This window comes from Ambystoma mexicanum, chromosome 2q (genome assembly GCF_040938575.1).
Source record: "Ambystoma mexicanum isolate Mex_15411 chromosome 2q, UKY_AmexF1_1, whole genome shotgun sequence".
In the NCBI taxonomy this organism is placed as follows: Eukaryota; Metazoa; Chordata; class Amphibia; order Caudata; family Ambystomatidae; genus Ambystoma; species Ambystoma mexicanum.
The window spans coordinates 444,834,935-444,847,390 of record NC_090924.1 but is presented as its reverse complement, the minus strand read 5'-3'; the positions used below and the strand labels follow the sequence as shown (position 1 = coordinate 444,847,390).

The following is a 12,456-nucleotide window of genomic DNA, read 5'->3' as shown; positions in this document are numbered from 1 at the left end:
AATACGACGAGGCAAGTTAGATCCTGGTTTGTACTGCACCAAAATTACCCCATATCCGACGGAACTCGCATCCACAGTTATCTCTGTTTCAAGTTCAGGATCGTAGCATGCCATGCACTCAGCTGACAAAATACTTGCCTTGATTTGATTGAAGGTGGCCTCATATTCTAGCGACCAGTGCAATTCTTGCCATTTTCCTGTGAGTAACCTCAAAGGCATACTGACCGATGCAAAATCCTTAATGTACCTGGTACAGCAGCTGGCCATGCCCAGGAAAGACCCGACAGCTGAGACAGATGATGGTATTGGTGTCATGATCAGAGCCTGAACCTTCATGGGATCCAACTGGAGGCCTTCACTGGAAAAGATATGGACAAAGAATTCAGCGTGGAATTGCTGAATTCACATTGGTTAAAATTGAGTAAGATTTGCCTCCTCTAACGCCACGCAGACCCTCCTCGGCATGTCGTTGTGCGAATCCTGATCGGACCCAAATATTAGAATATCTTTGCTATAATTCAAGCAGTGGGGAAATGTGCCAAATTATTTGATGTATTGCATTCTGGAAAATGTCTGCCGCCGATGAGACACCGAAAATGTTATATCTAAACAGCCCTATGTGGGTAGTAAACGTGGTGATGTAACAACTATGTATTTGAGCTTATGCTAGCCTTCATTAAGGTCCAACTTTGAAAATACCTTGGCACCATGCAGAAGGTGCATCATATCAGCCATCTGGTGGGATAAATGTTGCTCCCTCTCAATAGCCTGGTTCGGCACATGCATATCTACGCACAGGCATATTTTCCCCACATGCTCCTTTTTGGTTGGGCACAGGCACAATTGGGGACACACAAGGGGTCGGCCCATTCCCATGTTCAATCATGTCCTGAATAAGCAATGACTGTAACTCTCTTCCACCCGAGCCTGAATCTTTAGAGGAATTCCTCTGTAATGCTGGACAAACGGTTTGACATATTTGTTGATGTAAAGCTTTATTTCTTTGTCCTTCAGCTTCCCTCAACCCTTGAACAGCGAGGGAAATCATTTTGCTACCATGTCCTTTGCACTCAAAGTATATGCGGTCATCAACTAGTACATGATGTGCACCAGGTCCATTTTGATGGCCGACTTGAAGCTTAGTATACTACCTCCCGGGACGTTTCCTTTGACTACATATATTGCAAGCGTTACGGCTTTGTCTTTGTGCTAGCATACAGACTCAAACATCCCTTTAAAGGGAAGCGGTGTGCTTGATCCATACGGATATAGGTCCATGTCAGGATTCTTCAGCTTGGTGGCATATTTCAGACTGTCATATGTTTCTTCATTCATCACATTCACTTTGGCCCCTGTGTTTATGAGGAATTCTTGCATGCTTCCATTAATGTTTAGCAACAAGGTGGGGTTGTATTCAGCGATTTCCAATAGTTTGGACATAATGCCTCCATCTCTCTCTCCGCTATGCGACAAATCAGACTCTTGATGTGGCGCCTGGCAACACTTCTATATATCGAATCTTCTGACACCTCGGTTTCTGCTGTTGCTCCTCGGGCGTGGTGGTCCGCCTTCATTCTTGACATTGTCCTGCCGGGCGTTTAGGGCTCTGAGGTGGCGGGACATATCTGTCTCTTGATCTTCTGCGATAATTAGGAGAATCTATGTCTTGATCTTCTGCGATAATTGGGAGATCTTCGATTTGGAATGCGCCTTCCCTCTGATCCTCGGCCGGAGTATCTTCTTTTCGAGGGGTATGGACTATATTTCAGGGTTTTACACATGGATCGAAAATTATTCTCCTCGCCACATGCGTCACATCTGTGTCCCATGGCAGGGCATGTTCCTTTATGAGGAAAATCGCACCCACATTTGTAGCACTTTAGTGCTTTCTTCTTTATCATCTTGTCCATGGATTGGGCTTGGCATACTGGGGCTGGAGCGGAGCGGCCTGAGATACTGTTATTTTACCCAGGGATTTGACATGCATGCCGATGGCTGTGTCCGTGCGCGCTAGCATCAGGATCTCTTCTAGCTACTTCCTTTTTTGAAGCAGCTTTTTGGAAAAGTTGTCTGATGCACATACTGCAATCACTTGTGACCGAAGGGCTTCAGCTGCAGAGTAATTATCAAAGTCACAAAGTCACAATACTGCACCATTTTCCTCAGCTGCATAACGAACATAACCAGTGTTTCACCCTTCTCTTGGGTGGTTGTGTAGAACATGTGGTGTTCGTAATCCACATTCATATGCGTGGCAAAATAGGCATTGAGAGAGTCAATTACTCTCCTGTGCGTGTCAGTTGCATCCTCTGGAATCTCGTACACCATGTGTCGCACTGTGGGTCCCAGCGAACGCATCAAAATGCCTTGTATGCGGCTTTGTTCTCGCACCCCTATGGCATCCACATAGAAGTTTATCAGCCATCTGGCCCATCTCGGCCATAGACTGCTGGAGTCCGTAATATCAGATGGCAGTCCTCCTTGCAGCTGCATGCTTTCCTGAAGCTCGTCAGGGGGAGCAGGCATTACTGGTGAGAACGTGGAGGCGGCTGGGGAGGTCATGGACTCATCATCCGATATGGTGATTGTCGTAGGGGGCGCTCAACTGGAAAAATGGAGGCTGTGCTTCTGTGGGCGCCTTTGTCTTCTGTCCTCCATCTTCCTGCTGGTCTAAACCTGACAGGCCGTAGTACAACAACTGACTCTAGACTGAGCCACATTGCTGCTCTGGCTCAGCTGTGCTCCCTGTGGCCACAGGGGTCACTCGCCTCCGCTTGCTCACTGCTTTTTCTGTGAGTTGCATGCATTCTCTCACAGAGCCCTGCGGTGCAGAGCACATTGGCCCTGTGCCAAAATGTGGCTCACCCGCACATAGGGCCTCATTACGAGTCTGCCAGTAGGCATGCCGGAAAAACCGGCAGGCTTCCGCCAGACCCAAAATACCATTTTGCCTCCATGATTGCCGGAATCACCGGGGCATTACGACCCCAGTGACCCGGTAATTCCGGAGGCAGAATTCCGTAAATCCCCATTCCCATGGCATGGGGATGGGGATAATGGAAACACTGGTTCTGTCTATGACGGAGCCGGTGTTTCCATTTCCGCCTGCAGGCGGGGGGGCTTTACTCCCGCCAGGAGAACTCGGAATCAGCCGAGTACCCACCTGCTGCTGCACAGCTCTGCACACCTCTGCTCCAAGAGAGCTGATGAGACTAGCAGGGCCGCTGCGCCTCACGCGCCTGGCAACTTAGCCACTTATGGGCCTCATTACAACCCAGCCGATCTGGAAACAACGGTGGCGGTAAATCCGCGGCCACCGTTGTTTCCAGATCGGCTGGGTTGTAATGAGGCCCATAGAGTGGCTAAATTCCCAGGCGCGTGAGGCGCAGCGGCCCTGCCACTCTCGTCAGCTCTCTTGGAGCAGAGGTGTGCAGCAGCAGGTGGGTACTCGCCGGTACCATCAGGTCTAAGGACTGCATCGCAGCAGCAGTTGCAGTGGGCTCCATACTTGTCAACATTCTGTGACCAAATAGATGTAGGATTTTTCAAGTTTTCAAGTTTCAAAAATAATACTTAGCATAACAATGACATCACAGGAAATTACAAAACATACATTGTTGGCACCACTGGAGCATTCTAAAATGCACAACCCTTCAAACAGCACAAAATGGAAAGATGCTTAAATTTTTAAAAGGTATACTTGTAAATGGTAAGTTAAGACCAAATTCAATTCCCTAACTTCACAGAAAATAATCACACAGAGCTGGTAGGCAACGTTTGCCACTGCTCTGTGGCAGCAGCCCGGCCAGTACATGTGTATTCCTGCAGTGCAGGTTGAACACTGAACAACGTGGAGCCTGATACCCTCCTTAGTTTGATATGCAGATGCTGTGTGATGGTGGTACGCTCTGTCACTTGCCTTCACTGGTGGTTCGCCTAAGGTCTGTCCCGGCAAGAGTGCAGGGCGCAGTTATGTAGCCGTCAGGTCAGTGGGTTGATCTAAGCCCATCACTCAAATGTATCACTTACCCGCCCACCGCACAGACAGATGAATTGCCTTAGAGTCACATGAATTACCTGCCACTGTAAAAAGCAGTAGGATCTCATACTTGCCAACCCTATCGATTTAGGCGCTAGGATACCGCTTTTTAAGCAGTCCTACCGCCTACCGATTTATTGGCAACAAATACTGATTTTTTTTTTTAAATATGTATTTTTTGTAATTTTTTTTTGCCCACGCCAGCTCTGGGGAGTCTTTCAAGGGCTCCCCCGAGCTGGTGTAGCAGGAGAAGGCGCAGCATGCAGGCTTTTGAAGTAAAAGGCGCCCATGGCGGCGGGCTAAATGCGCCCCTCTGCCGCGGGTGCCTATGACAAAAGGCGGCATTAGCCCCCCACCAAACCAGCTCGGGGGAGTCTTTCAAGGGCTCCCCCGAGCTGGCGTGGTGGCAGAAGGCGTGGCAGGCGCCTCATTGTCATTGAACATACATGCCAACCCTCCCGATTTTCTAGTGAAAAATACTGCTATTTTTCACGTTCTCCCGCCTAAAATAATTATTTCCCTGTTGTGGCCTTAAGGGACGACAGGACGCTGTAGTGAGTTCTAATCGACTTTATTAAATGACAACCGGTGTGGACCCTTATATGTCCAAGCTCAAATCAAGCACTTACTTACAGTTCAGTTCAGGACTTCCCCAGTTGAATCACTGTGGGAAGTGTGTGCACTATGATGGCACGCTGTAAGCTTCTAGGGCCCCCATGTAGCCTCCTGTGGCTGTGGTGTTACACCCTAGAAGCTGTGCTGTAAGGCTGCTATAAGTTCTCACTTTCTCGGCTCCTCATCAGGAGCAGCGCTGTGGTGCGACCCCTTCATCTGGCGGGCTGCCAGCTCTGAAGCGGGAACGTTTTCTCGCAGAGCGTGGGCTCGCGAGATCACGTTATGTGCGATTTCACGAGAACTCCTTCCGCGATCGTGTGATGTCCCCGCACACCTCCTTTGCTGGGAAAAAAGGATGGGTGGTCATTCCATGACAAAGTCTGCAAACTTGCTGGGTTTTCTTCTCTCTCTCTGAGGTATGCTTAGATCTGTATATGGGGCAGGATTGCTGGCGTACTCTTGAGGAGGTGCGGGTGATTCAAGTTCTCCTTGTCTTGTTCTTCGCTGTGACTCCCTGGGTGTAGTTGGAGAGGTGGGGCTTGAGAACTCGGTGCCATGGTGTGGCTCCAAGGCATCTCTTTCTGAGAAGCAAGGGTTTTCGGATGTCCCCTGGCGGTCCTGATCTTCTCCGGTATCCCAGTGTGGTTGTTCCATGTCTCCCTTCCTGCGGTACATGGCCCTCTCTCTAGATTCCATTTCCTTCCGTCGCTGGTGCAAATGTGGTTTGAACCTCTCTCCATGACTTCTATGGGACTGCTGTATTTGGAGCCAATCGAAGTGTCTTTGTGGGGAGGCGTATTTTCACCAGGTCACCTCTGTTAACTGCTGTGTGTCGAGCGGCTCGACGCAAGTCCCCTTGGGTCTTCATGGCTTCTTTGTTGCGCTGCATGCAAAACGCTACGTCATCCATGTCCACGTCTTCGTCAGCCCTCACTTGATGGAGCCAGGGTGGTACCAGTGAGGATGCTGCCCTTCTCCCCCTCAGCAGATGGAATGGCGAAACACCTGTGACGGCGTTGGGGGTGAGGCGGTGGGCTGCTACAGCTTCCTTGACTGTCTTGTACGGGTCTAGGCCCGAGGCATGAGCCAGTTGTAGCGCCCCTTTGATGAAGCGGTTTGCCCGCTCAACCAGGCCATTGGCCTGTGGGTGGTATAAGCTTGCTCTCCGCTGTCGAATGTTGTTGAGCTTGAGACATTTCTCCATTTCTCGGGAGACTAGCTGGACTCCGTTGTCTGTGACGAGTTCTTCTGGTAGACTTTCCCGCTGGAATATGGCGGTGAGTGCTTCAATGACTGTGCTTGTGGTGATGTCGGAAGTGAAGTCAGCTTCCACCCATTTGGAGAAGTAGTCGACCATGACTATCCCATATTTGTGTTCTGGGGGCAGGTTGTCCAGGGGCCCAATGAAATCCAAACCTAGTTTTCGCCACACCCCTTTGGGGACTTCGGTGGGCAGCGTGGGGGCTTGCCTCACGGCTAGGCGCTTGTCACTGTTGGTGCACTCATGGCACCTTTCGACCATTTGTCTTATGTCCTGGTCCATGCCTGGCCACCAGTAGGCGTCACGTATCCTGCTTCTGGTCATGTTGCATCCCAGGTGACCTGAGTGTGCTCTGCAAAGTATCACTTTGCGGATTCCGCTGGGCGGGATGATCTGATCGCCTCTGAGGATGAGACCGTTCATGGTGGTGATTTCCTTGTTCACTTTCCAGTAGGGACAAAGGCCTTCGGGGATCACTCTCTCGTTGGGCCATCCTTCGCGAACCCAGGTACTAACGTGCCGTAGAGCATTGTCCTGTTCGAACTCCTCCTGCCAGTGGCGCTCACTCAGGTCCATGTACTCGCCGTTCCTCAAGTCACTGATGGAGGCTACGACACACTCATCTTCCAAGAATGTGGTACCAGGGGGGCTTTGGTTCAGGAGTCTGGAAATGCAGTCCGCTTGTGGGTTTTTCCAACCCGCAATGTGGGCTATCTCGTATGTATATTCTTGAAGCTTTGCAGCGATCCTGGCCAGCCTCGGGGTGGCAGTCTTGGTGCCGCCCGGGCTCAACATGTGAATGAGGGGTTTGAGGTCGGTGATCAGCTTGAATCTCGTCCCCCATACGTACGATCTGAAGTAGTCGACGGCCCATGCGCATGCCAACATTTCTTTCTCAACCGTGGAGTAATTCTTCTCCGATGATGACAGCGCTTTGGATGCAAACGCCACAATATTCTCAGTGTCTCCCTTCTTCTGGGTCAAGGTGGCCCCCAGGCCATACGCGCTGGCGTCTGTGGTAATGCAGGTGTCCCATTCAGGGTTGTATGATTTCAGGCACGGCGCGTGTAGAATTCTCTTTTTGATTTCACAGAAAGCTTTTTTCTGTTCCGGGCCCCACGAGTAGGCTGCCCCCTTCTTCAGAAGCTCCCTCATGGGAGACGTGGTCTCGGAGAATCTAGGGACGAATTTGGCATAGTACTCCGCTAGGCCCAGGAATGAGCGTAGTTCCTCTTTGGACATTTGAGCCGGGGCTTCTGTTATGGCCTGCATGAGGTTCTTCTTGGGACTGACGCCGTCACTTGAGATGCAGTACCCAAGGTATTCTACCTTGCTCACTCCGAAGACGCATTTTTCGTGGCGTAGGTGAATGCCCTCCTCTTGAAGCCTGCTCAAGACTGTCCCGAGTGCCTTGTCATGGGTCTCGTTGTCTTTGGCATACACGAGGATATCATCTTGAAAGAAGGAAACATTTGTGAGTCCTTTAAGTAAGGAGTTCATCATCCTCTGAAACGCGGATGCTGCCGACAACAACCCAAATGGCATGCGGGTGTATTGAAAGGTGCCGAAAGGAGTGATGAACGCTGTAAGGGGGCGAGAGGATTTGTGCAGGGGAATCTGGTGATAGGCATCACGCATGTCCAGCTTAGAGAAGATTGCTGCCTCTTTCATCATGAGGAAAATTTTGTTGATGCTGGGGAGTGGAAAGCTATCCGTGATTACCTCTAGATTGAGGCTTCTTAGGTTGATGCAGATCCTGAGGTCGTTGCTGGATTTCTTTTTGACCAAAACTGCTGGACTCAGCCACTCTGAGGATTCCACGGTCTCGATGGTTCCTTCTTCGACCATCTTCCGAAGGTGGGCATCCAATGCGGGTCTCGCTGTGGCAGGTACTGCCCTGACTTTGTGTTTCTCCGGGATCGCGTTGGGTTTCAGGCAAATCTTGTGGACAAAGTTTCTCACCTTCCCTGGGTTCTCAGAAAACAGGTTCGGGAACATCTTCTTGAAATTTAGCGCTGCTCCTGAGGAGACCATGAGTACCTGTTCCGGAGTGCTAGGATCTAGTTTTATTCTGAGTTTGTGTTGATCGTCCCATCCCAGCACTGCTGGGCCTTTGGGTGAGAAATACACTTTGGTGGTGGTAGACCTCCCTTTGAAATCGATCCGGGCTTTGATGTAGCCTAAAAGGTCGACAGTTGCACCACCGAACACCGTTGGATTTTGCCTAGTCGTTCTAATCTCTACTTTTGCTTGTCCCATCATCTCCTTATATGTGTTGATGGGGAGGATAGTGAGGTCAGATCCCGAGTCTGCCATGACGCGCGTTTCCATTCCGTCAACCTTAATGGTGCAGTGGGGCTTTTCCCTCCTGGCATGGGGGGCGTTGACCATGCCGACCATGGGTCTGTCCTGTAGATCGTCATCATCGCTTGAAGCGCAGTCACCGTCGACACGGGAAACAGTTTTCTCCCGCCACGTGCATGCCGGAGCCACGTGACCAATGCGTCCGCACTTGGAGCACTCTTTATTCCTGGCGGGGCAGTCGCGATCATTCGCCATGTGCTTGGTGCTGGCGCATCTATAGCATTTGGGTGCCTCCTTTTGCCTGGGACCTTTGTCTCTGGGGCCGTCGTGGGACTGCTTGTCTCTGCGCCCTCTCCATTGTAGCGCCGCAAGTTCGGGCACGGGCAGGTGACTTCCCGCCTCTTTGCGTCTGCTGGAGGTTTCTTCCTCTGCCCTGGCAATTTGGATGGCCTTGTCAAGTGTGACCTTTTTTTCTTGTATGAACTTGTCCTGCACTTTCCTAGAGTTAGTGTGAACGAGCATGTCGCAGATGACCTGTTCTGCGTTTTCGCCAAAGGCGCAAAGAGAAGCCAGCTCCCTCATCCTGGTGATGTAGTCGTCCACGGGTTCGCCCCCTTCTTGTTTGCGGATGTAGAACCTCAGCCTGTGCAGTACAACATTCTCCTTCTTGGTGAACCTCTTCACAATGCGACGAGTGGCTTCCTTGTAGACGTCGTCATCATCGGCCGCAGGTATTGCCTTCAAACTGGCAAAAATGCACTGACCTTCAACCCCCAATGCATTTAACAGCATCGCCCTCTTCCTGACGGGGGCATACCGCGTGCCGCCCACTGCTTCCGGATAGGTGGAGAAAAGGGGCTCCCACTGCATCCATGGAATTGCTGGTGTCCCTAGTGAAGGGAGAAAGGCAGGGGGCGGTGTGGCGCCTTGCATGGTGGGGCCGTGGGGCTTTTGGTATCCTCGTCGCCAATTATGTAGTGGCCTTATGGGACGACAGGACGCTGTAGTGAGTTCTAACCGACTTTATTAAATGACAACCAGTGTGGACCCTTATATGTCCAAGCTCAAATCAAGCACTTACTTACAGTTCAGTTCAGGACTTCCCCAGTTGAATCACTGTGGGAAGTGTGTGCACTATGATGGCACGCTGTAAGCTTCTAGGGCCCCCATGTAGCCTCCTGTGCCTGTGGTGTTACACCCTAGAAGCTGTGCTGTAAGGCTGCTATAAGTTCTCACTTTCTCAGCTCCTCATCAGGAGCAGCACTGTGGTGCGACCGCTTCATCTGGCGGGCTGCCAGCTCTGAAGCGGGAACGTTTTCCCGCGGAGCGTGGGCTCGCGAGATCACGTTATGTGCGATCTCGTGAGAACACGCTCCCGCGATCGTGTGATGTCCCCACATTCCCCAATGCATTTCTATGGCAAAATTGTTGTTTCCCGATTTCGCTGTAGAAATCTCCCTCGCAGCCATAGCTCTCAACTCACGGGGTGTCACCCCCCTTGTAAAGGGCTGACTCACCCGCCAAGCCTCCTGCACACCCATTCATTCCAATGGGTGTCTCACCCGCCAAAAACAAAATCGTGTGATTTCACCCGCCTTTGCGACACAAATCGTTGAGAGCTATGTCTCAGCTTCTTCGGAACGTTGGCATGAATGATTCAATGCACCCATGGCGGCAGGCTCATTCAATGACAATGGGCTGCTGACGCACCCTATTTCTATCATTACCTCCTCGCCTATTTTTGAAACTTTAAGATTCCTACAGATTTTTGGTCGCAGAGTGTTGGCATGTATGGGATCTGTCGCCCAAATCTGTAGGCGGTAGGACTGCGTAAAAAGCAGTAGCCTACTGCCTAAATCAGTAGGGATGGCAAGTATGGGGCTCGAGCGCCCAACACCTTTGTTGCAAGTGTTGTGGTTTGACTCCTGGCAGACCTTGTCGTGTCGTGTCATTTCTTCACTTACAATTCTAACAGAACAAAAATTCCCTATCCACGTTGGCCATGGCCATTCCTGCCGAATACGTTTTTTCAGGGCAGACATGCCACAACGTAAATAACTAAATTCATAAAGTTCCTCCTTACCGCATGTGGGAGCACAAATGTATCACCTCTCAAAACATTCCTGTACATTAGTTCGCAATCACGGGGTATGTAGGAGCCGTAGTCCCTTTTCTATGTTCCCACTCGCTACCCCAGTTGAGCTTTCGTTCTACCGCTCTTCCATTCAAAGCTCCGCCCGCCGTGAACTCTGTTCTCCGTCTTTCATTGGAGGATTTACCCGCAAGTCAATTTTGCCGATTCAATCCGATCGTCTCCCGGTTCGCGTCCTACGATTGGTCGTTTCTCCTTTCCTTCAACTCGGAACAGTTCATTTTACAGTTCTCCCACCCCCCTTTGATTTTCTTGTCACCCTGTTGGCCGTCGCTCTTATTCGTCACCGTAGCCTGATCCAATCCCATGAGCGTTCTCCACAACCGCGCGCTCGTTCTGGTGACAAGTTATCGCGCAAGCTTGCAAGGGAGAACGAAAAAAAACTTTTTTTTTTCAATTTGGCGCTTCTTGGAAGATGGCGGAAAATTTAAAAGGTGAGGGTAGCATCATGGTGTATTCCACGGACATTTAAAGTATATTCGCACAGCGTAATGGTAGATTCGAGGGAAGGCATTTTGTGTTTGGGGAAAATTGCGTTCCTGTAATTATAGTGTATTTTGTGTTGCCGGCTGGGTCCCCGCCGCCCCCAACGAATGGTATTATTTAGTGATGCTTTTGCAAGTCAGTAGTGGGATGTAAACATGGGCCCTCCCGCATAAGCTGAAAGGTGGGGTTGTTGTGGGTCCGGTGCTGCTCCGCTTTGCATGTGGGTGCTAGGGCGGGCGACCAAGCCCCCAAAACAATGGAGACCCAGACTTCTGGGCTCCAGGGAGGAGAGGGGGCAGGTGACAGCATGTGGTCCCTGCCCCTGACACCCCACACCAAAGCCCCCCAGCTCCCATCCGGACGGATGCAGAGAGAAAGGGCCTTTGATGCTACCTTGCCTTGCCCTCAGGTCAGTTTTGGCTATAACTAGGGCGGGCAAGGTAGCCCCCAGTTATCTGTTGCCATGTCATGGCAGCAAGCTGAGCTGCAGAACAGCGATTTTAAAAAAAAAAATCCTAGTGTTCCCGCCCCCCCCCCCCCTCTTCTGCACGACCAAAATGAGGCGACTTTAAAGGCTATTTATTCTAGGGCCGAGGTATCGCTGCACGCGTGGTGGTCTGTAATATTTGGTATTTCATACCGATCCGGTATCTCCTGTCTACGTGGATCGCAGACCAAAGTAGGGGCATAACGCAACGCAGGAGTTGCATATTGTCTAGAGTATCCAGCATTGGAAGAGCGTGTGGGGGGACAGCCACGACGACACTCCCGCTACTTGCCCCTCAAATGCAGTGCACGCAATTCCAGGTTGTTTAATTCGCGCCCACAAACCGCCCACCCCTGCCCCAATATACCTTTTTGGTACATAATTAGTGGCATATGGTATTTTAACACAAACAAAACTGCAGAATCATTACAGATGCAGGGAACTCATCTGTTGGAGCTCTGTCCATGCGCTGTGGGGCAAAATACATGCATATCTCTGAATTTGCATATGGATTGCACCAACGCATTACTTCACAGAAAGCACATCGCAAGGAGCATCATCAGTCGTTAATACTTGGAGGCACCATGGAAGTGACTTTAAAATAAGTTGTCAAAATTAAGTCAAGTGTCAAATATTGTTGTGGTGCAAAATACCAAAATTGCACTGTTCTATTTGGAGCAAGCCAGGCTTAAAAAAGCGTAGTATATTAACACATACGCTTTGAAGTGAATCACTTACAGAGCTGCAGATAAGACAGTCTGATTACATGATCTGCCCAGGATCGCACATTTTGGTTAAATGGTGAAACCGGAATGTGGACAATTTAAGCAACTGGGCACATCGTCACAGGTTTAGTTTATATAGATATTAAGGTTTCCCTTTGCATTTTGTGTGCTTAAATAATACTTTTTTTTAAAGCAATGCCTTGGAAGCAAAGCACATTACATAAGAAGCTATCCTTTCATTATTAACTTTACACACTGTACATCATTATAGAAATATGTTGAGCAATAAGAGGAGGGATTTAGTTTTATTCTTCCTTCCTGCATGCAAAGTCACAATAGCATCATGCAGATTAATCTGAGCCTAACAAATCCCCCTTGGGTAAAGGC

At 50.1% G+C, this 12,456-nt stretch overlaps 1 protein-coding gene across 1 annotated transcript in view; it reads left to right on the top strand.

The window, feature by feature from the left end:
- Positions 1-10,647: 10,647 nt before the first annotated feature.
- The window catches only part of SUV39H1 (SUV39H1 histone lysine methyltransferase), a 154,344-nt gene continuing 152,535 nt past the window's right edge, over positions 10,648-12,456 (top strand). The window contains exon 1 of the mRNA XM_069647522.1: positions 10,648-10,805. Coding sequence (XP_069503623.1) covers positions 10,787-10,805 — 19 coding nt within the window. The 5' untranslated portion in view covers positions 10,648-10,786. The remainder of the gene's footprint in view (positions 10,806-12,456) is intronic.